At 39.8% G+C, this 27,639-nt stretch overlaps 1 protein-coding gene across 6 annotated transcripts in view; it reads left to right on the top strand.

The window, feature by feature from the left end:
* Window positions 1-3,765: 3,765 nt before the first annotated feature.
* LOC133269990 (CCR4-NOT transcription complex subunit 2) overlaps window positions 3,766-27,639 on the top strand; it is a 91,791-nt gene continuing 67,917 nt past the window's right edge. For 2 of the 6 annotated variants that reach the window (XM_061454805.1, XM_061454804.1), the window contains exon 1: window positions 3,766-3,840. In XM_061454805.1, coding sequence (XP_061310789.1) covers window positions 3,781-3,840 — 60 coding nt within the window. In that variant the 5' untranslated portion in view covers window positions 3,766-3,780. Of the gene's footprint in view, window positions 3,841-4,110; window positions 4,450-4,919; window positions 5,145-27,639 lie in introns of those variants that run through there. The other 4 variants (XM_061454806.1, XM_061454807.1, XM_061454809.1 and 1 more) reach the window with 3 other exon arrangements.

Below are 27,639 nucleotides of genomic sequence, written 5' to 3'. Positions count from 1 at the left end.
GCTCTTGATTTATCCTCTCATTTACTAGCACTCTGGCAGAACTCTTTGAGTTGCTAGCAGCAGCGTGAACCATCTTATTTTTGGAAAATCCACATTTTAGCTCCTGTTTGGGGTCATATTATTTTCCAGAATTGGCAGATTTCTTTTTAAACTTGGTAATTTTTTTCCCCTGATACTTGGTATAATTAGCACTAAATCAGACACTGAAGGCACTAAAGCAGAAGGCTGAGATAGGGCTTCCTGATAGTAAAAATATGAGAGACTGAGATAAAGATACTTCTGTTCCCAGTATCCCCTCCTGGAAAATACAAATCCAGCAGATGAGAGGCCATCTGTGTGGATACCTTGTGATGCGTTTTAACACTAAAACAGTAATGGAGCTGCACTTATAGGGCTTCCCTTGCCAGCAGCCATCCCAGGAAATCCCCTGTAGGAGTGAAAGGATAGATAGGGACAGTGCCATGGAAACAGCTGAATCTTCCTTTACCTTTCCTAAATAAACTAGAAATTAGAGGCTAACTTGCAAAATTCAAACTAACTAATCAAGTCCTCCCAAATCTAAGTATTTTGTGCTCCATTTTAGTGTAATAATTAAGAATTATGAGAAAATACAGTAAGAAAATGAGAGGCATTACTGCTTTTATTAATGAAAAAGATGTTTTAACACTTCTTTGTGGTAAGATCTTTAATATCAAATTTGGTGTACACTTTGACACACCTTTATCCTTGTGTTTTAGAAGTATTTAAAAAATCAGATAGACTATTTTTATCTGCTATGTTCTTCCAGGGCAAAGATTAATGCAGAGCAGTGCTGCAACCCTACAGCTTTCTTCCAAGGAAAGCAACTGACAGACTTCAGAGCTTCATGCAGCAACAAAGATATCTGTGAGAAGCTGCTGCTCCCAAGTCAGGAGTCTCAAGTAGCTGCGAGTTCAGCAGAAATGAGAAAACCCTGCCTCCTTCAGAAGAGGTATTTCACTGTTTTAGCCAATCAAATGCACCATGCAATCAGGGGGCACTATCTTCTGCTTCAAGATGTTTCTTCTAAGGGACTTAAAGCCTAATTTTAGAAAGAAAAATACAGCTTGTTTCACCATGACTGAGAAGCTGCTAACCCTTGCTCTAGGTGATTGTACTGGATTTGTTTTTCCTGAGAAATACTGGGACAATCTGTAGGTGGAAGAAGAAAAGAGCCTTGCTGCACTCCAACACATTTTTTTTTGTTTAATTTAAAAACTTACAAGGTTGGGTATTCACCATGTTCTGCCTGCACTCATGATAAGGGTGGTGGTCTTACTACAACTAATTTAATTTTATGTTTTGGTAAAGTGGAACACCCTAACTGTGCCCTGCACATACTCTATGCAATTCACCTTCCTCCCACTTCTGCCACTGCATTGCCCACATCTATAGGTAACACTGTGAACAGAGACAAAAAGGATCCACAAATAAGCAAGAGCAAAGGTTCAGAAAAACTGCAGTGAATTTCCAGTGAACACCCAGAGCCATTACAGTAAAGTACTGGGGGATTCTGACCACGTGTCTCTCTGAATGACCTGTTCCCAAATTTTCCAGTCAGATGCTGTAAGCTTTTAGACCCCTGTGGACTTCAGCAGAAGCAATAGGCAGGTGGAAATCCAAATGGCTACTACATGAATATCATGACTGCTATAGAACATTATGCACATTAAGGCCCTGGCTTTCACAAAGATTAGGTAGAAGACTGTGCTGATTGACTTTAACAGCACCACATGAATTGCTGACTGCATGGGACTGCACATGCAGTCACCTGCAAAACATGTTTTCTGTAATAGCTGCCATCATATATCATAGTTCCTTCACTTGTGCTGTCACGGACAAAAATTTGCATGTTGGCTCCTGTGGGCATTCTTATATTGATTAAAAACTGATGTGTGTCAGCCTAGTCTGTGAAATAAGTCAAGGGGAAAAGAATAAGAGACCACTGATTAAATGAGATTAGAAGTAACAAATGTGTATCTATTTGTAGAGGTCAAACCACACAATATAAGGTGCAAAATGGATTGGGAGTGTCCGCACATGATTAGCAGCTGTTGAATTAAATGAGCTCAGGACACCTCTTTAATTAAGCAGGTGGAACTATGTGAAACAAGCCTCACCGTTGTGGAAAAACACATTGAGCAGAAACTAAAAATAAACAAATATATGAAAACATACATGACAATACATCTTCTTTAGCAGCTTCAAAGGTTATTTTTAAGCATTAAAATGCTAACAGCTTTCACTTTCTTTAAGACAACAAATGAGGAAGTCAAATACACACCTACCCAGAGGGACAGGGCTCCTGAACTAAACAGAGTTTTAGGCAGAAGGGCAAGTTAGATCTTTTGTAACTGAATTTACACACATTGTGATTGCTAGTTAGGTTCTTATACTAAGCTAACCAGTCAAAGACATGAAAACCCATTTATTTTCATTCCCTCGCTCTGATGAACTATACAGGCTTCTTGTCCTATAAATGTTAAATTAATTTGCATGTAAACTGTACTTTTGTACAGAGATGTGGACAGATCTGTCCACATCTGTGTCTCTGACTTGATCTCTGTGCACAGAGAGATCAGTCCACAGAGATGCAGTAACAATGACAGGTGCTTAGTTTACTTGCATCTTATCATTTGGTATCATAAATCTTAAATTACATCTTTTAGGGGAAAGTAACAAAAATCAGCTTTTGAAAAAGAAACTCAAGACCACTTAAGTGTAAAGTGAGGCATAATGAAGCGAAACATTTATGAATGTATGTAAAAGTGTCAATGAGACTATAGAAAGCTTGTTCAGTGACAGTGAAGACTAATAACATTCACCACTTTTCAGTCTGAAAGTGCTGCCTTTGTCATGTGGTGTAATCTTTGATTTTTCAGACTGAGCAACGAAAGTACTCCAGAAGTTCATACTCTACTCAGACTAGGATGTCACTTATGGTGAGTTTTAATGGTTTGTTTATACCAAATGTATGAGTATTTGAATGACAAAGGAAATGTTAAAATATTGGAATAACAATACTAACAAAATATCAATATTGGAATAACAATATTTTCCTGGACAGAGCATATAGACATTCATTCCCATGCCATGGCACCCATGCTCAGCACACAACTGCACTGCACAAGAAGGTGGTGGCAGCAAGAAACCGTCTTGTGTCCTGCCTTAGACGAAAGACTCTGTTCTCTCATCTCCAGAACATGTCTACATTGACAGATGTTACGTGTCTGTGAAATTATTGGCAAAACCATGCTACTTCTGGCAGAGTGCAATATGCTTATCTTTCTGAATTTTTAAGCTTTGTGATGATTTCAAAACAAAGTAGAAATGTCATTGGTGTTCCTGATGAAGCAGAGAAGTCAGTCCACAAATAATGTGGGTCTCGATCCTTTAAACACTTGTGCACAGGCATAGCTTTACTACTGTTGATAATTTGCATTATGAATGTTTTGTGCATCAGCATTTGATGTACTGAAGCCACTGTTAAAACATATATGTTCTCAGGGTTGATAAATTAAAAAAGTCCAGTCACGTTATCTCGGTAGTGCTTTTCCATTCTGATAACAGACACAGCAGAAAACGGGGCCCGCTGCTACCTCACGGACAGAGAAAACACCAACTTTCACACAATTTGCCCAATCAGCAGGGTACCTCCTTACCCAGATCCTCCGCAGGCGAAAGCTCAGCCTCCACTGAGGCCAGGCCGCGCCTTCTGTGCTCTGTAACTCAGGGAGCGGGGACAGGCTAAGGACACAGGGGATGGGACACCCCCTCAGGACGCTGAGGCGCAAACTGGGGGACCACGGCCGCCCGCCCAGGGTAGGTGTCCACAACCCCCCGCATTCCTGGTGGCTCCTGCCTCAGCAGGGGGAGAGAAGGGCCGGGAGCACCGCTGCGCCCAGGCCCTGCTCATCCTACACCCACTGACCGACCCGGCCCGGCCCGGCGCACCCGGCCTGGGCGCCGCCTGAGCCGTCCTCTCCCCTCACAAAACGGGTTCTGGGCCGGGCCTCGCGCACCCGGCCCGCTGCGCTTCTGTCAGCGCCGCCGCCGTCGCCTGCCCTAGGCCTTACGGAGCACAGCAGGGCCCGGCAGCCCTATGGCCTACGTGACCCGCCGCGGGCCCGGCTCTAAGCGCTTGGCCGCGTCTCTCGCGGGAGGCGGAGTGAGCGCAGCCGAGCAAGTCTCTATACTCCTTCTTCCTCCTCCCCGTACCCCCGTGCGCCGCTGCCAGCGGGGCCGCTCCGATCCGCTCCGCGCCAAGCCGTGCGGCTGCGCTTGCCCACGCCCCTCAGCACTGCCTGCCGGGCCGAGCTGCGGCGGGGTCACGGCGGCGGCGGCCGGGTCAGAGGGTAAAGGTTGGTCCCCCAGCATCCTCCTGCTGGATACTCAGCCATCTTGGATCCGAGGGACAAGAAAATTCATGCGGTGAGTCCGGCCCTGGCCAACCCCTCCCCGGCCCCCGCCGCTGCACCGGGACCTGCCGCCGTACCGGCCGCGGGCCGATGAGGGAGGGCCGGGAGGCGGCGAGGCCTGCGGAGGGGCCCTGCGGGTCCCAGGGCCGTCCCGCCGGGTTTCCGTTTGCTTTTGTCTCCGAGGGGGAGCGGGGGGGACGCGCGGCGCCCAAGCCGGGAGCGCAGCCTCAGGCCCGACCCGGCCTGCTGCCTCCGCTCTCCTCCGCGGCCGCGGGCGGCGGCGGCCGCCGGGCGCCTCTCCGGGGCCGGTCGAGGCCGCGGCCCAGCCGTGCCTGCGCCCCGCATCCTCCACGGCCGCCGCTGGCAGCTCGCCCTGCGGCCCGCTCGGCCCGCCCGGGACGGTTCCTTCCCGCCGCTGACTCGCCGCCCGCCCCGGCCCGGCCTCAGGCCTAGCGGAGGCCGCCTCCGCGCTTCCCCCTCCTTCCTCCCGCCGAGCCTGTCTCCGTGCTGTGGCGGGGCTGCGCTTCCGCCAGGCCCTATTCCGCAGCCTCCTTCCGCCGGGCGAGGGGTCGGGGCAGCGAAACCTGCCACCCACTGCCGGGGCTGCCGGCGGTCCCGCTCCGGGGCGGTCCCGGGCTGCGCGCCTCGCCGGAGTGGCCTTGCGGCCTGCTCTGCTGGCCGTCGGGAAGGCCAGGAGTGTAGAAAGGGGTGAGAGAGGGGTGCTGCTGGCTGCTTTTATCTCGAAATATATCTATATATGTTTTGCCTGTGCCTTTTCCACTGCCCTCCTGGCCGCCGTTAAGGCGGTGTATAAACAGGTTCTGGTTTTCCCTCGGACGTGTTTGTAAAACAAACTTGAAACGGCCCGAGCTGCTTTCGCTGAGCGCTGCTCCCGGCGGAAGAAGCTGGCCTTCCCCTGCCCGCCGGGTCGGCGGTATGGAGCTTTGGCGTGAACCTGACCTGGGGGTTCAGGTGCAGGCTGGAGGAGGAGGTGGCACAGGGTGACAGGTTAGGGACACCAGTGTGGTGGGGAAGGGTGTAAGCGGCAGCAGTATTTACGCTGTAGTTAGTGTATGTGTGCTCCTGACAGAAACAAGGTTGTGCTTATAGGTGTCATAGGTTTAGCAGATCTGTTTTGGGGTCAGTTTTATACATGAAGTTACATTTAAGTTTGTTTTGGAGATTTTGTAATATGAGAATATGAAAACATGCTTGTGTTAGATGTGGATCAGCAACTTCTGATCCACATCTAACACAAGCATGTTTTCATTTCTACTGCGAGTCTGTTTTCTTTGGGAAAAACTTGTTTCCAACTTTGTGCTATTTTTATCCCCAGGGGAAGGTAAGAACTTTTTGTCTCCTTGTATATTTATGTGTGTGTGTGAAGGAGATATTCCTGTGTGCCTTCACGGCAGTAACATCTGGTGCTGGTGGCTGGCTGCTAGTCTTAACTCTTCAGCTGGGGGAAGGGAGTTTAAGATGATCAGGCCTGCTGTCACATCAGTCAGTGGAAACCTTTATGTTTCTTGAGGTTACATGTTAAGACTTGTAAAGACCTGCAAGGGCAAAATAATCGTTTAGGTTTATATTGCGAAGGCATCTTTGCTTGGACCTGGAACAATAGTTGTGTGTGTGTGTGTGTGTATGTACTTTGAGTTCTTTTACAGTGGCATAGAACACAGCTCACAAGATCCAGTTTTATGATCCTGGAGACTCTGTGAGTGTCCAATGCCTTCTCACCCTCCCTAACTTCCACTGTTATTTATGCTGAGAATTCAGCTGACATGCTAAACTTCAGGGTGTCAACTGCTTCTGATTTTAGGAAGGGATTTGAATACTCGCTATCATGAGCTGACTGACATGACTTGCAAGTCTATTTTCACTTTCAGGAAGTTGTTGATAATGCTTAACAGTGTAGTAGCAGATAAACCTTGTCTACATTTCTCTTCAAGAAACTTAATATTGCTGTCAAAGTAGTCATTGTTATTGTAACCTGTTTGTTTATGTGTCAGTAAAATGAAAGCAAAGGCCTTGGGTAAGAACTGAAAATAATTAAAAAAAAATCCCTGGAATTTATAAAAAAATCTCTTTGAATTCTCTTTGAAAGAATCTAACTTTAGAGAATTGCTATTCAGTGGAAAAAATTGGGCAGTTACCATGTGCTGAAGTTTGATGCTAAAAACTGGTCCTATAAGTGGCTGTTTGCGCCTGAAGATCTTGGTCTGTACCTCAGGTCCTTCATATGAAAGTTCTGTGTGCTCACAGTGGAGTGGTAGCTGTCAGGAAGCATTTCTCCTGCTATTTACAATACTTATAAATGCATTTCTGTCTACATAGAGTTTAGTTCTGAAATTAGAAACATTGCATTTTTAGCCTCTGCTGTAGCTTGTGAGTAACATTCTTCTAAATTTTTGTGTTGATGCAGGGGTCTGTCTGTTGTGTAGTAATTGCAAAGTTGTAACCACATCATAGCTTTGAAGCCGTCTGGTATCATAACTTTGTTTATTCAGAAATCTCTTGCTCCTCGTTATTGACTCAAGAAGTGAACACAGCTTGAAAATGCATCATAGGTGAATTAAAATAGAGGTTTCTTGCACCTGGCTTTCTGGCTTGATCTGGAAAGTTAAGAGAAACGCTGAATTGCTGTTTTGTAATGAGGTAGTATAGAAAGTGCACCTAAGATTCCAAGTACAGAATTTTCTAAAGTAAGGAGGTGCTTGTATTCAACTTTATTTTTGTGTTTCCCCTAAAAATTGTAATGGGCTTGAATATAGATTTTTAAAAGGTACCTTAAAAAATGTGTACAAAAAAAAAAATCTAAAAAATTCTTGAATTTTTGGAGGAATATTCGCTGTATTTGTTGAGAATATTTCTAAATGTGAGTTTAGATAGAAAGTTCTGTGCCAGCTTATATAGAAGTACAGTACAATAGTAAGTCAAAACAGTATTATTTGCCACAGATTTAAATGATTGCTCTCTAAGTGATACAGGCTTTCCCATTTTTAAAAATTATTATTAGTACAGGGTCTGCCTCAATTACAGTACTTGTTGTCAACAGCCAAGAAGTTCAAGTTAGGTTAACTATACTTCATCTTGGCTTTTGAGGTATAAATAAATAAAAATGTGTATGTAAACATTCTTCTGCATAACGGAGATCTGCTAATATTTTTGCTTGAAATTTATCCTGATGTCTCAAATATGCTGTACTGAGCCATTCAAACCAGCCTCTTTCAGTTGTGTTCCCTGAACAGGGTTTGCCTTTCCCTCCCCCACCCACCCTTTTTATTTATTTATTTATTTTTTTATTTCCAAATATATGTTAGTACATATGTTCTGTTTGTGTGTTGCATTGGACTCCTGACCCAGGTTCCTGTGAAATCACATGTACAACTGAAAGTTTGTGGGTAGTTTCATTGACTTAAAAGCACCTACTTGCATGTTGACACTTAACTTTGTGTGTGAGAGTCTTCAGGATGGGTGCTGTATGTTGACAGCTAACTGTGCTTTTATTGAGCATTGTAATAGCTTAGGAAGAATTGTGTCAAATGGAATTACTGCACAGTAGGATGTTTAAAATTGTCCTTACGGAATTATTTTTTTTGTTAGAGGAGGTGTGTGTATACCAAACATGGTCTCTGCTAATCAGTAAGAGATTTCTGTGTAGGATTTAAAATCTTTGTGTCTTTGTATCAGCAAAAAATAATAAAAGGCAGATTGCTTTTAGTTTATATTTTATCTTTCATTTATAAATCTGTGCTGGAAATGAAGTATTTATATTGTGGTAGTGTGTACTAGCTCAGCTTCTGGTCTGCTTGTGAAATAGGCCCTAAATGAAAGTGTAAATGGTGCTTGCCCAAAGTGGTTACTGAGCCCCCCTAATTTGTCTTGAGGTAGCGTTGGTTATCATTAGCATTACAGAAAAGCGTGCATTATTTTTTCCCCTTGACTTGCATGCTCTGCCATCTGACCGCTCTTTACACTGCTCATCTGTTTAATTTCACAGCTCTCCACATTTCTTAATGAGGATTTCTATCAGATTATGGTGGTAGGTTAAAACTTGGTTGTAACTGAGGCTTTTTTTTCAGACGTATCCTCCTCTTTTGAGGAAGATGTGTCTGAACCCATGTTCTCAGTGTTGAATTGCATTGCAAGAGTTGTTGATCAGAAATTTATTAATAAGTAAACCATTGTTTCATTCTGTTTTCTTTTGATTTGGATTTGTTTTTTGGGGGGGAATTTTTAAGTGTCATCCTGTACCCCGTGTTGGCTGGGATTCTTTTCTGTTTCAGTGAGTACTTTGAAAATACTTCAGAAGTTCATTAAAGTTCTGGTTTTAATTTTTTTTTTATACATTTGATATTGATGATGTTTGAATATAGTTGGCTGCTGTCAAGTTATTTGTAAAAAGGTATATTTATTTAAAATGAAAACTAGTATAAAATGCTTGTGCATTTGTGGGAAGTAAAATAGACACCCCTACTTCGTATTACTCTCTCTGAGCAGAGAGCAAAGAGCAGTAATCCAGTGGATTGAGCATAAGCATAAGAGCTGGAGCATGCTTTCTGTCTTTGGGTTACCTGCTGAAGAGATGGGTGACTGGGTAAGTCATTTAACCAGTTTATAGCCAAATTCTAGTCTGTAGTAAGAAGATAATGCTTTCCCATGTTTTACTTTCATGGTTCAAGGCATCTGTGGAACTAGATACCAGTAGCAGTTAACATACATTGTCAGGGAAAGCAATTTTAAAAACCTCAAAAGGGTCCTATACGAAATTCAGTGGGTGGCACTTGCGCTGTTTGTCCTTACGTTTCAGAATTGTATGTCCACAACATTTTCATTGCAGTCTAAATCTGTGTGTATTTGGAAACCATAGCAAGGGCTTTCCAGGCACAAAAAGAACCAGTATGTCTAATTCCATTAAAACAACCACGAACTATTTTAAATTATAAATTGTTAATGTTTAGATTTGTAGGCAATTCTTGGCAAGCAAATTTTTCTAAGCCTGCCTTTGTAACACAGACAATACTCATGTAACATATTTCTTCTGTCTAAGGGTTCTAGGAAGATGCCTGGCCTAGTGCAAAATAAGTAATGCTTGTGTCAGTGGCTTGTATACTTGTCATACAGTCTGTATGACTGCATCAGGTTGGTTGTTTTTTTTCCTCTTCTAGCCTACTAAAGCCTTGCATTCTTTAAGGTAGACTCGACTATTCTTTGTAACTATTTTCAATGCATTTTTTGTTGTTGTTGTTCTAATTGTGAAATCTTCTTGCAAAGGAAGTATTACAAGAGAATTATAATGATGGAAAAAAGGTCTGCTGACCTGCCTTCTGTTGCCCTACTGTGTAGGGGACTTGTTCGGGTATACGGTTGGAGTCTTTCACCGTTCAGAAGTAGTGCCATTGTGAGAAAGTACTTGTTGCATGTAAACATATCTAAGAAAAAAAAAGCAGGAGATGGCTGTGAAGTGGGCATTTTACGTAATGAATAATTAGGCTAAAAGATGCATAGAAGGTCTTTCCTTCTTTGAAGTTCATACCATGCTTTTTGGCGTCATACCATGCTTTTTGGCGTGGAGAAGTGGAGACCTGAAAGATTTTCAAAAAGAGATCAGCTATATGCAATGTCAGCTTTTGAAAGACTGAACTGATGAGGAGCAGTTCTGAACGTTAGAAGCTGAATGTTAGAAGAAGAACGTGTAAAACTGTTCACAGTAAAAAAAACTTTTTAGATGAGGTATTTGATTAGTTTGTTGCAGTGGCAGTACTGTTCTTGATACTTTGCTGTGTGGTACCTTTGTCAACATATCAAAAGCATCATCAAAAAGTAGAAAGGTACCTTAATGTTGAAATCTCAATTTTGGATGTGGATGTGCATTTCTAGTAAGTTGATTCTTCAAGATCAAATTGATTAGGATCAGCATTATATATGAGAATGTCTTTTTGTGTTGTGGTGGAGGTTAAAGAAGATTCATGTCCCTGTGCCATTGTGATGTGGAGCTAACTTCTTTCTTAAGAGCTTTTTGGAACTTTCAGACTGGTATATTTTGGGCAATAAATACATTATTTGTTTTCCCCTTAATTCACAGAAGTTGAGTTATATAAGAACATACATGCTGTGGGACATCCATGATGAAACAGGAAATTTCCAAATTTCTTGGTAAGATAAAATGTAGTTTTCAGAAGGGCACCAACATCTTGAACTTTCCTTACCTTGGGCAGGTGCGTATTGTGACAACCAGCAGTATATGCTTGATGGAAAGTAGTATTTTCAGAACCGTTTAATTAGGAATTTGCAAGTGGTTGATATTAGCTGTAGATTGAATTTCAAGCCACTGTTTCTTAAATGTGCCACCAGGCTGAATTTGTTTTTCTAGTAATAGCTCAATAAGTCTTGAAAACTGGGGTGACCAAGTGTATGTCTGGTTGGAAGCCAGGAGTGAGTGGCTGAGAGCAGGTATCTTAACTGCCCCTTAACTGCAGCACATGTGTATTCCATCATATAACTGGTGGACTTTTCTATACTAGTGAATATGTGCATCTGCAAAGCTGATTTTTTTAAAACAAAACACTTGGAGAAGTGTATTTTAAAACTTGGTTGACTAAGTGTAGTCCACAGACCATGCTGTTAGTGTACTTAGCAAATAGCCTGAAGAGAAATACCATAGGCTGCAAGTGAATGAACAGTGGTAGTAAAAATCTGTTGATAGTAGATTGTGCTTATGTCTGTATCTACAAGAAATAAAGGAAGCCACTCTGCTGAATTCAGGTTGGGCTCTTTTGAAGAGCAGTGTGACGTGTGATGGAGTTAGCTGTAATTTCTTAAAAACTGGTAAGAATGAGAGGAACAGTGAAAATTGCAGATGGTGAGGGAAGAAAAAAGTTAAGTATAGGCAAATGCATGCTGGATTCATTCTGTGGTATCTAGTACTGTTTAAAAAAGCAAACACCTAGGAAGCTTTGGTTCACTTTTTCTCAGGAGGTGTGATTTATGAGATTGTTTGGTTTGCCTGTCCTTTCCCAGTAAGTGTGTATATATGTGTATGTATATATAAAAATTTAAAATACGTGAAGTATATATAGGTAACCTAACTTTTGAGTTAAATCAGGAGGTAAGCATTTAACTGAATTTATACTTTGTATTTATATATGGAAACTTAAATCAGCAAGAGGAAGTAAGACTCAAGTTACGGTCCTACAAACCTCAGAAAACTGTGTCTAGCTAGAGGAAAGAAGCTGAAATTAGTGCATCATCTTGGAAAGGAGATAGTCAGCCCGGGTCTAATATGTGTTCTGCAGGATGGCAGCTGGTCAGGCAGCCTGTGAACACAGGCAGACTTCCCGTGTCTGCACCACAACTCTTTTCCCTGGACCAGGGCAGGGGAGAATCATGAAGAGATGTGGAAAAGAAGGAAATTGAGCATTATCATGGTGTGGGAGAAGTATTAAGAAACAAAAGAACAGGTTTGGAAGAAACTATTTCTTTATTAGTTCTGCTGCTCATAGGAAAGAATATGTCTGCATTTATGATTAGTAGTGCAATTTCCTTTTTTTTTTTTAATGGATGCAAATTAACTTTCTTAGTCTCAGATGGTTCAGTATTTTTGGGGATTAGCAGGAGAGAACTCCAGTCTGAATCAAATCTAATATTCTGCTCCAGCTGAGCAATTGTTCTTTGTGCACATTGATGTAACTGTCCATGGCTCTGCAACAGATTCCAGTGCAGTACTTAATTTTGTAATGTGCTTCTAAAAATAAGTGCATAGTCTTATGTAACGCTTCTTGTATTGTTAGCACCTAGAGGCTTCATCCCCACTGGTATGAAGCAGAATACATCCTACATAGTTCTTGATTGTGGGTATTTACATCTGAAATATTTTCCCTGTTAGCGACTATGGCCAAACAGCATCTCTGCTTGTTTTAGGAATATCAAATATCATATTTGCACAGTTAGGTATGTTACTCCTCTGCATTTGCAGAATTTTAGAGTATTAGTTTGGCATATCTTAAGGAAACAACAGTTTGAAAGCACTATGTAATACAGTGGATACTTGTTTCTCTAATTGAAAAAACCTGGTGGGTTCCGGCTCACAGGTACATGGACTTTCTCAGAGACCTCTTGCATAATTTGACTCTGCTCTGTAGCTCTAGTAGTTCTGAAAGCCTGTGGTTGCTGCAGATGTGAAAGGGAGATGTTAATTGCGTTAATGCAACTTTGAGAGCAAACTTTAAATATGCTTGAAAATAAACCACTTTTTCAGTATTTTAGGTGACATTTATGATCAAATTATACTGTTCTCTTACCTTTTGTACACATCTTGCTGTAGTCTTAGCAATGTTTTGCTCTTTTGAATGTAACTTTTCTCATACTTTTTGAATTCAGGCTACAGATAACATGTTAAATAATAGGCTGCATCATGTCTTACTCGTGGGTTAACACCTGGACAGAACAAACCTGTCATATGTAAATAATTTAAAGGACAGAACTTGGATTTATTAAGAATTATAGCTTCATTACAGAGTAGTTTGGTTCTCATTTTTCACAACTTCTTGAAGTAGGTGCTTTATTTTTATGTTAGGAGCAGAGCTGAAATGTTAGACTAGAGGATCAAAAGTTGAGAGTCTTGAAATCCAAGGCCAAAACAGATACATCCTTTGTTGGTTCTGTTACTGTCCTTATAAAAGTTAAATTTTTGTAGTGTTGTTTACTGCTATCCCATGTGCTTCATTTTACAAGGTCCTCTTTCCCTGAGGAATCCTGTGGTTCAGTGAAGAGTGGATTCAAAGCGATCTGAGGTCTGAAGAAGTAGATAGGTGCTTGTAAAACTAAACAAACGGGTAGTGACTTCGTTAGGTCTCAGCATTAAGAACAAGTGAGATTTTATAGATGCTTTCAATGATTGCTGTATCTGAACAATTGAAATGATTTAATTTTCTAGCAGTGCTTAGGTCAGGTATCCAGTACTTTGGGGTGGGGGAAGTAGTCAGCCCTCAGACCTCTTTGTCAATCATAGAGGTCATTTTGAAAGGCTGAAAAATTTGTAAACCTCAGTATTTATGGCACCAGAAGCCCTGTATGAGGCTTACTCTTGCCCTTCCTGAGGCCAAACAGCGTGTATCTGTATAGATTGATAGAGATGTGCCGTTTCTATATGAATAGGTTTTGCTTCTAGGATGGACTTGGGTTGTGCAGTGGGAGAGTGGGTAGCAACAGGAGGTGACAGCCTGCAGTAAGGCCTGTGCCTTCTTCCTTTGTGGATCTTAAGAAACTCTTGACCCAGCTTATGTACTGGGACGGACACACACACGCACACACACCCACACTCCCACATCTCAAAGCACTGCACCACCCTTCCTGGAGGCCTGGGGGTACCATCCTCTTATCCTCACCATGAGGAGACAATCCCTCCTGTTCTTGGGGAACTGCTGAGTATGCAAGTGATGAGGAGCAGGATGTCAAAAGCAAGTTTGTTGTTACTCAGCTTTGCCTTGTGAATAGCAGTGGTTTGTGTTTTTCTCAATTCTGGGCTCTCCAAAGAGCCCTGGGACGCAGCTGGAGCACTGTGGTTCTGGGGAAAGGAAGGACATTTGTCTGCTGGCACTGAGGGACTCCCAAGTGCCATGTTCTTGGCATAGAAAGGCTGGGACTGTGCCCTAGCCAAGGTGGAGCACGCACGCACCTTGGGTAAGCGACGTAAGGAGCAGGACAAGGACAGGGGAAGCATCCCAGAGAGGAAGAGCCTGTGCAGGCCAGGCCATGTTGTTCTGTGTTTGGTTTGTCAGCCCTGGCTTAGCCTGTTATTAATACTGCGTTTACAGAGGAGAAATGAATTGTTTTCATAGTAAATATGTTCCACTCTTCTGTTTGGTATTGTTCCCTCTTATTCTAGAGTAGTAATACAGGGAGCCAAGTGCAAGAGTAACACATCAGTTGTATCTTTCACTGTTCATGTGCCCAGTCTTATTTTTAAGAGTGTGTTCTAGAGTTCCCTCACCACAGCTGTTTTTTGTCCTTCTGTCCACTGGAAAGAGAAGACTGCTAATGTCAAGGAGGCCCTGGTGGTTGTTGGCATCTTATCTCTTGAGTCTTCTTGGCCTGGTTTGAGCACAGCTGTGTCAGGAAACTGTTGGTATCACAAGGTTCGCGGGGGGTGGGTTGGTAGGAGGGAGGAGTCTTATGGAAAGAATTTCCTATTTAATTTTGTGTGAAGAGCTGCACACACTTTTTACTGTCAATGCTCAATTGTCCTGTTAATATAATTTAATTTTGTGAAATTAGTGATTATCTTGCACTCCTTGTATCACTTGCTTTTTATGAGAAATATTAGATTTTTGTAGAAGATCTGTAACCCTCCCTTTTCCTCTCTATTTAAGTAAAACTTTGAATTTTTATGTCAGGCTTATTTAGTGTCTGCCTTTCTGACTTGCAGCTTGTGGAGTGAATGGATAGTCTCATTGACTAGTGCAGGGTCAAAATGACCTGACATCCCTTTAATGCTGCCCTTGCCATGTCACTCCATTAAACTGTGCGGGTATGTTTTGATCCTTCTGAGGTATGGATGTTTTGGTTGTGAACATGTTTTCTGTGAAAACTCTTAGTCACTAATAATTGTAGTGACACTTTGAAATATATCTGTTACTGCTTTTACAGGAAAGGAAAAAAAGTGTGTAGAACTGCGAGAGAATGACATTTCACTAAGAAGGTAGACTTCTGAAATTGTTATGCATGAAGAGCATTTAAAATAATTGTCAGTGTTGAACTCTAACACTGAAACAGGAAAGAAAAAGTGAAAATGGTCTTGCAGAATTAGTTGCTCTCGTGCTTTATAGTGTAAAGCCCATACAACATACCAAGTTTTGCCTTGGTTAACAAAAGAAGATTCCCTTTGGTGGTGTGTTTCTTCTCTCTGTACGCAGAGTGTGGTTCTGCCCACATTATCCTTTTTTTCCTCTTCTTTTTTCTCTCTCTTTCCTCTGAAAAACCACTTAGTGTTTTTCTCGCAGAGGTGACAGGGTAAGGGTGCTATATTGCAACAAGATGGATAGCCACTGGTAGAGTGGGTTTGGTTTGGATTCCACAGCAAGGTCTTGTCCTTCACCGGGAACCTGACCAGGTCCTCCTCCTGTCAGTAGCCTGACCTCTGTGAACACTGTCAAACTGGGAAAATAAAATCTTCAAAAAAACCCAGAATTACTGATGGCTGGATTACTGATGGAAATATGTCCCTTAAGTAAGAATGCAACTCTTAGTGATACTTTGGAATTACAAATCTGTAACGAGGAGCTAATTTAAATTTCGGTTGATATATGAAGTGATAGTATGTATAATAGTGATAAATATAATAGTGATAATAGTCTATGCAACACTGCTGAGGTGGTCATATCCTTCACACATTAATTTTGTAATATTTCATTTACATTTTTTTGTGATAATCAAATATGCTTTGAAATTTTAACTATTAAGAGTTGGTTTTATTTTTTTTTTTTTTTTTTTCATTTAGCATGAGAAACTTTGAATTGGGTTGCTATTTAAATTTGGAGAGGAGCAGCTATGTTCCATCAAAGGAAGGATGAAGACATTCCCAGTCTCAGTGTAGGCACACAATGCTGTGAATTTAATTTTATCTGAAGACAGGATTTTAGATAAATGCAGAACACTTTAGCCTCTATTGTCTCCTGTTCTTTCAAAATACCACTTTTTTCTACCTTATATATTCTTTTGGTTTGTCTTTTTTTGTCCCTGTACTTTTCTTACTCTTTTTCATTTATTCTTTCACTTGGTTTCTGTGCTTCTCCAGCAATTTAAGATTGCAAAGACGAGATTTGGGTTATCTCATTACCTGTTCTTCCTGATGCTTAGTTTTTGTATTGCTGTGTCATAAACTTGTCTCATTTTCAGTTCATAAACTGAGAGGGATGTAGGTCAACTGTTTATATGAGCATCTTGAAGTTCTGTTACAAACAAACCCCTCCCTTACTCAGTACACAAACCTCTGCTTCAGTAACTTAAAATAGCATACTCAAAGCAATCTGAATTTAAGAAATGGTGGAATGAAGATTTTCTTTCCCGTCTTAAGTCAGGTTCTATTTGCATATGCCTGTTATGTAGCTTTTTGGATCAAATGGTGCTTTTCCTTGAGGACTCTGGTCTCTTTAGACAGGATGCATGGTGTTTGCTCACTGAGGTTTTTCTTTTTTAATTTATATATATAATTTGGATAGCATGTTCAGGTCATGCTATCCAAAATTATAACTAAATTCTGGATTAATGTTTTCTCCCCAGTTTCTTCATTACAATTTCATGGAAGTGATTTATAATATGTTTTTGAAGGAGTTATATTTTTATATTGCCTCACTAAGGAGACAGCCATGCATTACAAACAGAGAAACTGAGGCATTGGCTTAATTCTTCATAACACAAATACCTTCCACTTTATCTGCAGCATAATGGTTAATGCTTCCGTATAGACTCTTGAAATATTTGGAGTAGAAGGCACTTGTGAAAATCTGTGTGCCTCTCCCAGAATTATTGGGGACCAAAAAAAAAGACAAACCTTAAAAGCCGTAATACGGGTTTACTTATGTGGCATTTAAGCATCTTAGCTAGACACGTTGTTTTCTTTCTAGTCTCTGTGTCATTAATTAGAAGAGATAGAAGTTCATCTTGACACTGGTCCTTGGCCTACTGGCTATTCACCAAAAGGAGGGAATCTGGAAATTTTGGGACCAGGGTCTGAAGCTCCACATGCTGTACTGGTTGGGTCTTTGGGACTCTCCGCTTTCCCATCAGCATCTTGCACGTGTCTCTCTCTGCAGTTTTCTTTTTCTGTTCCTATTCTGAACTCCAATTCCTCTTCTGGTTTCCACTTCCCCTGTGTCCTAACTATCCTCCTGATGGCACCCAACTGATTTTTAAGTGAATAAAAAGTATTTCAGTTCTAGGATTAAGTGTCCTTAGCTATCCTGTGGCTAGGCTTACATCCACACCATCTCATAGAGGCCTCATGCAAGAGGGTGAAATCCTGTACAGTCTTGGTGTTGCATGTGAGTGGAGTGGTGGTGCAGAGCCTTACCAGCTGAAGGAAACTTGAGCCAGGTCGTCCTTGTGAGGGTATGCAGGGCCTTCCTAAGAGTGCCTTTCTGAGGCAGTGTGCCCTGCTTGTTAGTGTTGCACAGCTTTCAAGTGCTAGAGTATCCCAACAGATGAGATTTTAAGATGTTTTTACCTGGGGGGAGGATATTTTCCTGTTTATAAACATTCAGAAATGAACAGAGCATTTTACCTGTTTAAAAAAAAAAAAACGACAAAAAACCAAAAAACCAACCCAACAAACAAAAAAATTAAATCTGAGGAGTTTCGACTGAGAAGTGGTGGAAAGAGGTATTTGGGCATAAAAGGCTTGTGCATTCTGTAATTTGTCCAAGTAAATGAGTATTGGGTCTTAAAAGCAATGAGTAGGATTATCCAACACAGCATTATTACTTCCTGTGCTGCCTGTAACAATATAAATTGCTCTTAAAAGTAAAACCGAATCTGTATGTTTTTCATAACTTTTTCTTCTTTCAAAGTAGTACATTTGAAGGCAATTTAAAAGAAGGCCCAGATTAAAGTGTACTTCATGTACATGCAATTTATTTTGCAGTTCTCTGGAGTATAAGAGCAGTAGAAAATGTCTGGAAAATGCTTAGCCTAAAAGTGTTGGCTAAACCTCAGGTTACAGGATTGTTTTCAGAATTCCTAACTATAAAACATGATACAGTTTTCAAAGTGAGTTATCTGCCCAAAATTTATTTTGAAAATGACACTAGAGTTAAATGCTTAGAAAAAAGTTGGGTTTTTTGTGCTGTTTATTTATTTATTTATTTATTTCTGAAACAAAGCTTCACTTGAGTGGAGTTGTAGCCATAGGAAGACATGAAAATGGGGTTAGCTGTAACATCATAGTCAAGGAGTGATTAACATTGCTACTTAACAAATAAAAAAAAAAGTTTGTGATGTAAATGAGGATACTTTAGTTGTAAGGGTATAGGAAGGATTACATAAGGAGGAAAAGGTTGAAACAAAAGAGAAAGCGTTACAAATGGAGTGTTCTCACATGAGGTGAAGATTTTAGTTCTATTTGGTGTGTTCATCTACATTGAAACCATAATGAAAATAGGAAAGGTGTCTATTCAGGTAATGTACAACTCATTTTCTCCTTTCTTTGTATTTTAGAAAACCCAGACTCAGTTATAAATCTCTGGCTGCCAATTAAAGATCCAGATTTATCCCATGTATCTTTCTCCACTTTAATTTCACCTTAAGCATTAAAATTCTTTCCTCTGACTTCAGCTGGCTAAAAGGTAGGCATCTACGCCTCTGGAAGTCCAGGGAAAGAAATGTAAGAACTTTGTATGTATGCTTGAAAACACATACATATACCAGAAATGAGCACTTACTCTCTGAATGAATAGGCATAACTGAAGAGACTACATGTTACTGTAATGTGTATAGTAGATCATGCAGTCAGTGTAAGTGCTGCTGTACCCTTTTCCTTCTTTTCAGACCATACTTGTGGCAACACACATACAGCAAATCTAGGTGATATGCAAATATGCTCTAGATAATGAACAATCAGTAATTTCCACTAGGATGGAGTTATAATGTGTAACTGACATTGCGAGTTACGCTTTAATTTCCAGGTAGAGTTTCTTTTCTTATTATGCAGGTCTTGTTTTCTGCCTGTAACCTACAGTTCTGGTAAAAATCTTCCAGTATAAATAGGCAGTAGCAATGCTAGACTTCTGCTAACGCAAAAGAACCTAAATAAGTCTTATATCAGTATAGCAGTTACAGTATAATGTATCAACAATTGTGAAACCTTTGAATAATCTTCTTCTAAGGGGCGAGGGAAAAAAAAGAGGCATGCAACAATGTATAGTCAGTAGAATCCCTGTGGGATTATGCATTTTTTGAAGAGCTCCTCTGTGTGACTTTGTAAGCAGTGTTTATTGAAATCACAAATGAGAATGTGGTTAGCATATTTTCCTGTGAGGGATCAGTTCTGGGTTCATGTTTTCCTCTCTCCCCTCTGTCAGGCCTGTGCTGTGGTGCTTGTCCTTCTTGGTGAAGGGCCTGTATTGAATTATCATTTGTTTACTGGTTCTTCACTGGCTTCTTGCTGCCTGTTCCTCAGGCATAGTGCCTCTAGGATCTTTCCTCTTAAGTCTTCTTTGTCTGGGAAAATCAGAGTCTGCAGTTCTTAAAACTTGCTTGGATTTTTCTGACTGAAAAGTGTGATAATTTTTTAACGTATAATTTTATAATGACGTACAGCCTTTATAGTGTTAGTGCAAAGTTCTTCTAATTGTGTAGATCCCATGTGTGCACCCACCCTTCAGATGCATATGTAAATCATTGTCAGTTTTGACTAAAACTATGTTCAAGTTAGTTTTGTGCTTATTTTTAGACAATCAGAACAATATAAATTGGATTGGGTGTGTAGTATACAAAGTAGAAAGCTTGCAAGCTATGTAGTTTTTGCTCAGTTAATGACTTGGCGCCCTCTAATTTTGCACTTTAGATCTATTGTGAGAAAACCCTTATTGGGCCACCATTCTAATGGTATTAAGTAAGCCCAAAGTACTGACCTTGCTTATAAAACTGTCCTTAAAATATGAGGTAGAGTTCTTGTTACCATTTCTGTATCCTAGAGACGTTCTTAATCAGCCTACGTTGTCTTTTGGGGGTTTTATTTTCTTTTTTTTAAATTGAAGTTTTATCTATGTCAAGTTAAGTATGTGACATACTCAAGACTACTGAGTTCTAATAGTGTTAAAATTTATCTTTTTGTTTTTCCCTTAAAATTGGTTATGAGACTTGAGAACTGCAGAAATGTGCTTGGTATGGATGGATTTACTATAAACATTTACTGTGAAAACTTTATTCTTTATTTTTTTGGTTTTTTTTTGGGGGGGGGTTGTGGGTGTTTTTTTTTTTTTACAGAAGAGTTCTGGATTAATAAGAAATATAACGGTAAAAATCTAATTTTCTGAAAAGAGGTAGATAAGGAGTTGTTTAAGGGAGCCCCCGTTAGGGCAGCGGAAGTATATTACTCCCATATACATCATGTAACTGACACATTAATCGTGCACTTCAAAGGAGTAAACTAGTGAAACAATTTCTTTCCTTTAGGCTTTTATCTTGGGATGTTTGGTCATAATTTAGGAATACTTTACGCTGGAAGAAATAGAGTATAAGTGGATTAATTGTGTTTAATTGAAAACTTTTTCTTAAAGGATTTTTTTACACTGGAGCCATGATATTAACTAGTCACTATACCAGTTAGAAAAGATGATGATCTTTCATACTTGTTTCATACATGTTTCATGTGGTTTGGATCATACATGATCTTTCATACATGTTTCATGTGGTTTGGAAGATTCTTGAGGGGCCAGTTGTTTTAAAAAGTGAAATTTCCTTTGTGTTAAGCATTAGCCTTGCTGGATTTAATTTCAGTATTAAAACCTATAGTTTTTCAATATTGCAGATAGTAGATTTCATGGAAGATACTACTTTTTTTTTTTTTTTCCTCCTTTCATCTCGTTACAGAGAAGTCTGAAGATTTCTGGAATTTTTCTGTTTTTTTTTTTTTTCATTTCTGTAGTGAAAAGTATATTTTTACTCTTGATTTGCAAACATGGATTGCAATTTCCAGACTGTTATGCCACCTGGTATGCATTACAAAATTGGGCAATCTCTTTTTTTATATATATATATATATGTATTTATTTTCAGGGATAATATAACCTGAGACTGTGGCTTTGCTATGTTTTGCATTCTTGCACTATTTTGTAAATGGTTCTTAAGTGAACTTGTGCCTTATAGAACCTTGTTATGTTGAAAAGTAAAATTTAGGATTGCATATTGAAGGATGCCTCAAAACATCTCAAACCCAGTGTCACTTTCATTAAACTAAATTAACAGTTCAAGTTTTTATCCTGAGAAATAGCAAATCACACCAGTGTAGCCTAATACAGTGCAGAAGAATGCCTGTGATATCATTTGCTATTGCAGAGGACTCTGATCCTAACCTCAGGATCAAGGTAGTGAGTAAAGGAGGTAACAAAATGAAATGCATGATACACTCTTAGAAATATCTCTAGCTTGTGGCCAGTACTGTTTTCTGTTTTTCAAAACACTGACAGTGTTTTCTGACTGACAGTACTGTTTTCTGTTTTTCAAAACACACATTTGTTAAGCAAGCACTTTGGATTATTGGGCTTCTTAAAGCTATTTGATGTACTTCCTAAATAACATCTTTGTTAACCCTTTAAGTAAAGAATGTCTCTGTTAAAACGTTAACAGACTTTACTTGGGCATTAAGTCTAGCTTTCTTCAGTTAGTCTCAGGGACCTTCCCATAGGGATGTCATGGAAGGTGATAACCAGATCCAAGGATTCTGCTGCTGTCTCTGAGTTAGGAGAGGGACAGCTGATGCTGGATCTCCTGTCTTGGAGATACGTGTCCTGGAAGATGCTAGCATTTGATAAAGAGGTACATGATACATGACTAGGAGAGTGTCCCCTGAAATGCTGTTTAAGGGTTTATAAAACACAAGTCATTACACAGCTCTTCATTTATATGACTTCTGATTCCTTGCAGCTTGCCATTCCAAGGGTGTAGAGGAATAAGCTGTCTCCACGAATTATTTTTGCTTCTCTGCCTTTCTTAAATGCCAGTGTTACCATTCATAGCCTGCAAGAGGTGTTGTGTATAGAAAGAGGAAAGCATTAGATAGAGAGATTTGTGTGGGAGTGGGAACATACGTGCGGGAACATAAAAAGCAGTTAAAGTCTTGGACAGTGTGGGCTGTTCAGGACAATGTCATGTTTTCCTCTCTTGGAAGTAAGAGACAGAAGCCATTTATGTAAGGTGATGGTTTCCACTAGAAAGAGTGATCTAAACCTATCCCGCTTTACTTCTGTGGTGTCAGCCTTCTGAGTGCAATGTCAACTGCAGAGCAATAGCTTTGATACAGCCCTGTCTGAGCAAACTATTTATGATCATCACTGCCACAAAGCACTTTGTGCCTCCCTTTTTTTCCTTTCATTCATAAAAGCTTCCTACCTGCCAGCACAGGTACCTCTCTATGACAGGGAAATTAGCGAGTAAGCATAAACCCAGGAGATCCTGCCAGTCCATAAACTGGCTACAAAGTTGCTGTGAGAACCAGTGGAGAAGTTGGTTGGTGAAGCCTGCTCTGATAGATCTGGAAAGTTGTTTTTTCAGTATTCAATGCTAGACAGGCTTGGAAGTACTGCCTTAGGCTCTAACAATTATCTCTGATTTCCAGCAAGGCAGCTGAATTAAGGAGAACTGCTACATCAGGGAAAGACAGGAACAAGTTTCTAAAGAGATATTTCAGGTAGCTTGCTGGGCTGTTTTCCAGCTTAAATGTCATCTAGGAAGCTATTGCTGTTCTTTGGTCCTTCTCACAAAATTAGATTTTGGAGGTCATAAATGGAGTATTTCATAGATGGAGCAGGATCCTGGCTCGCCAACTAATTTAAACTTGTCATTGAAGTAAGACGGGGTGTGTGTGTGTGTGTTCATGATGTGACTAATATGATACTTCATGGAGTATCCATTTGAAATTGCTTGAGTTGAGGTGCAAAATCCTTTTCTGTATAGGTTGCATTTTTCTGCAGCTGTCTGTAGTGAGTATACTTCTTCACATGACATTTCAGGAATAATTTCTGCATTTTTGTTCTGCTTTGATACCTACCTAAAGGTGAGTATCATGTCAGTAAGCAAATGTCTAGAAAGGTCCTGTTGCTTCCTCTGTCAGTATTACCTTTTTACAGAAGTCACTTGATAAGTTACTAACTCAACGTAGAAAAGGTCTGTTGGGACAAATGTGCAAAATGAGCTACGGTAAAGAGAACTTTATGGGGGAAAAAATTCAAATCTGTTATCTTGCATTCCTCTTCTTTTTTTTCTTTTTTTTTCTTTTTTTTTCCCATTTTGTTTTTGTTCCATTTTTGTCTGTAGGCCTGTCTTATTCAAAGGTAACTTTCTGATATATTCCTAATAGTCAAATTGCTTCTCAGCTTCTTTAAGTGTACTTGTTTCCAGCAACCAGACTTCTACCTTCCTAGTAGCAAGTCCTAAGTCTGGCTCTTGGCTGCTGTAGGCCAAGTGTCCATTATAATAGGCTTATAGAATATTTCTCTCGGAATAACAGTTTTTGTAGTAAGTTCTGTTTGTCTTACTTCTTAAACTTTAGATAGAGAAACAGAAGCTGCATTCCTTGCATTCTGTCCATAGGCAGGGAATGAAGGAGGGAACCCTTCTTCCTTTCAGTGCCTTTCAGTAAGTAAGATAAACCTGTGATTTACTCTTCTGTGTAGTAGCAAAATATGCTAACAGTATCCCATAATTTTTGTTTGTGTTTCTACTGTAGAATGGTTAAGGCCTATCCAGTGCTAGGAAATACTCAGTGCAAAATTTTAGCTTTAGAGACTCATTGATAATATGCAAAGGAAGGAAAAGTAGAAAAACTCGTATCACATTAATTCTCATTGTCAATCTTTAATAATACTGTCAGCCCCATTTCCCCTATTTGTTGTTTGCGGTGTGTAAGTGGTATTGTTCCAGACCCTTGTTGTTTTGTTTTTTTTTTTTCCCTTGTCTCACTTCTTTAGGCTCTTGTCAGAAGTGAGTGAAAATGGATATAGGGTATGTCCCTTTTAACTCAAAGCAAACTCTGAGAGAGACATAATATTTAGTCATCTTTTAATCCAAACATAAATGTTTTGGGGTGGTTTTTTTGTGTTTTTTTTTTTTGTTTGTTTCAAATTTATTATAAGAATGTATTGAACTTTCCAAAAACTCGTTTTGCATATTGATATTATAACTTAAGACGTATTCAGAAGTCCAGATATATATGAGAATGGAGATTATACCGGCATTAGTTTTTTAACTGACTTGTTGTGGAAGGTTTTCAAATACTTTGTTACTGTATCCTTATAGGAACAATTTTTAAAGGATGATAGGCCAGTAAATACGTAGCAAGAAAAAATTTAATATGAGGCAGCCTGGTGATGATACTATTGAGAAAACTTATTAAAAATGTTATATTTTTGTATTTAAATCTATGTAAATATCATTATCTCTAGCACTGACTGCGGAGCTTTTTTTTTTTATCTTTCATTATGCATGCATATCTTTTAATCTTAATTACATATAGTCAGTCAAGAAGATCTCTGGATGCTCATTTCTAGAAGCTTAATTAATTTTATATACTGTAGGAGAAGTGTTTAGCATACATAGTAATATTTGTAATACTGAAATTTGATCGAAAGCCTAAAGTGTCCTAATGTACCTTCCCTTAAAAGAATGAGTTTTGATATAATGTAGAATAATCACAGCAGTACTCTTTATAGCTTCATTTATAAAAGTGCCTATGTAATGACACATTTTTAATTACAAGATCCTCGTGCTTTCAGATATACCTTAGTGCTTACTTTAGAAAAGGAGCTTTTTTTTTTTTTTTCTTTAGCTATCATGGGAATTTTACTAGTGCCTTAAGAACTAATGAGTGGCATTGCTATTCTGGTCCATCAACAAATTAAGAGTGTGAAGTGGCATAGACAATACTGAAGCAATGATTTGACCCAAGGAATTCTTGCATTGTTGTCTGCAATAGGTCAAAAAAGAAAGGTTTGCCATTTAGATCTTCTAGTTTAAGGAGCAAAAGGCTGAATAGTTTTCTTACTAGAAAACCAAGCATTTATGAGAGAGGAAGTGAATAAGCTTCATGTTGTTCCTGGGTACTTTGATTTGCCATTCAGAAATAAAGAAGGGTTTCATAATTGAAAGCCAAATAACCTGGACACTGATCAGCTGGAAGAGGTGCACAGATTGGTATACTGGCAGTGCTGTTTGGCTCCTTCCTATGAAGGGAATATAAATTCTGGATGAGCCTTAGAAGGATTAATTGTAGCCATACTTTAACATGTTAAATGCAATCTAGATTTTTATAATTTATATATATATATAATTTATAATTTAGCTACTCTGCAAAGACTGAAATGCTTTGTCTGTTGCCCAGTTTGGAAATGTAAGAAGTAAAATCCAAATTTTAGTGTACCTATCTAAAAGACAGTTATGGAGGTAAACATTCAGTTATGCTAGAATATGCTATGGTATTTAACATGAAAAACAGATTTCTCTTGAAGCTCATTTGTGAGGGTTATGTTATTACTGTGGTGTTGGAGATAACAGGGCTCATCCTGTATTTTTCTCTTTGAAATTTTATTCCTTGCTGTCTGCTTAAGCAAGAGGAGGCAAAATTGAAGGGGAAGGGAAAAAATAAGGGAAAGGAAAAAAAACGGGGGGGGAGGACTTAGTTTTCAGATCTTAATTTAGAATAAACTGAGCCCTGTTGGTGTCGGTAGGGTTCCCTGTGTGTAAAACCACTTGCATCTGGGGAGAGATTGCCTCCCATCCCACTAAACATAGCTTGACTTCAGACATGAGTTTCTGATTTGACTTCAGTAAGGCTAATTGTGTGCAGTGTTTCCACTTGAGGAGAAGGTTGTGTAAAAAAGGAGTAGTTGAAGGGGCACTGCTGATTGTTTTAAGTTGACATTTTGAATACTTTACCATGAGGCCTTTTATTTATTCAAGTGCTCCCCCCCCCCCCCCCCACTTGCTGATGTACAGTTTCCTGCAGAAACTCTTGCTTGTCAGCAAAGGTATCTTGCTAGTTTCTTCTCTTCCTCCTCTTTGTGCACCCTTTGCTGTCTGCTGGCTCTTCAGGGCAGGGTTGTTTCTGCTGTTTGTTGCTGTTAGATACTGTAGTTGGTCTGGGTACACAGGAGTGCATGAGCAGTGCACAGCATCAATGGAGGAACCAGAAAGTGGCAGCCAGAGTGAAACCAGTGATCTGCAAAGTGCTCTCCAACTAAATAAGCAAAAATACTAACAATACTTCAAGTAACTTTTGCTGGTGAGTCTGTGATTTATTTGCAAGCAGAGGTAACAAGTGCATAAACCACTGATTCATGGTTTTAAAGTCTGCAAGGGGTCTTTATTGAAGTCATGTACTCTTGTATCTCTAAGGAGTGTGTGTAGATGAAGGGTGAAGGCATGACCTCATATCTCTTAAGTAGGACTTACTATAAAGATAAGTAGCTGTTTATCATGAATTGCACATTTATTTTGCTCTGTTAATGTTGCTTCATTACTGTAAAATTACTAGCAACCTAAAAATAAGGGCATTTTAGGATTATCTAATATCCACTTAAATAGCAGTGGGTAAAATGCTTGAAACATTAATAGGATATTGTAATATGGTGTCAGGATAAGTGGAACGGTTGGAGAAGAAAGGTACACCTTGCCTGGGCTTTGTTTTTTGAGTAAAGTAAACAAAATAGCTCTGCATCAGTGCTTGACTGTGCTAGGCTAGCACAGGTGCATATTTGTAGCTCCATGTAGGCACAGGATGCTTAAATTAAGGAGAAGGAAACTTCGAGAATTCATAATCCATTAGATGAAGTAGGACAAAATCCAGTTTCAGTGTCACAACTGATTCAGCTGCAGTGGTGTGTGCTAACCAATTTCAAACAAGACATCAGGAATAGTGCAGGTGTGCTCAGATGAGTGCTGTTGATTCGTGTTGAACTACGTGCATCCAGAGGCTGAGGTGTCATTGTTAGGGTTGTCTCAGCTCCATTTCCACAAATGCTGCCTAATGCTTCTTGTACTCTAAAGCTGGGGCTCTGGTTCTGCATTCAACAGTTTGGGAACATATGTTAACAACTAAATATTTCTCAAACTTCTTATTGAATCCAGTACTCCTGTAAGTATATTAACAAAAGAAAACACCCAAAACCAGCCAAAAAAAAACCCCAAACCACCCACTTTTGGAGGTTTCTGACACGTGGGGATTCTTTTACCTTTGAGTCATGAGCCATGTGTGTGTTCATCAGAGATCCTTGTGTACCACACAGCTGCTCGAACTAGAGGCCTCTTCTGCTTTGTAAGTGGTATTTAGCTGGAGTAGTATTGGTGCCCTCGCCTGTTTGCTGGCAACACTTTGCTATTTTTGTTTTTCCCTGAGCTACGCAGTTTTTCACTTGGAATTTCTGGCCTTTAAATCTGCTTACCCTACCTGTCATCGGTATCTGTGGTAGTGGCTTTATAGTCTCTTCAAGCT

This window comes from Pezoporus flaviventris, unplaced genomic scaffold, assembly GCF_033815535.1.
Source record: "Pezoporus flaviventris isolate CSIRO_AGI_PZ_B2104156 unplaced genomic scaffold, CSIRO_AGI_Pfla_v1 ptg000016l, whole genome shotgun sequence".
NCBI lineage: Eukaryota > Metazoa > Chordata > Aves > Psittaciformes > Psittacidae > Pezoporus > Pezoporus flaviventris.
Note: the sequence above shows the minus strand (reverse complement) of the source record. Positions and strands in the feature narration are given on the sequence as shown.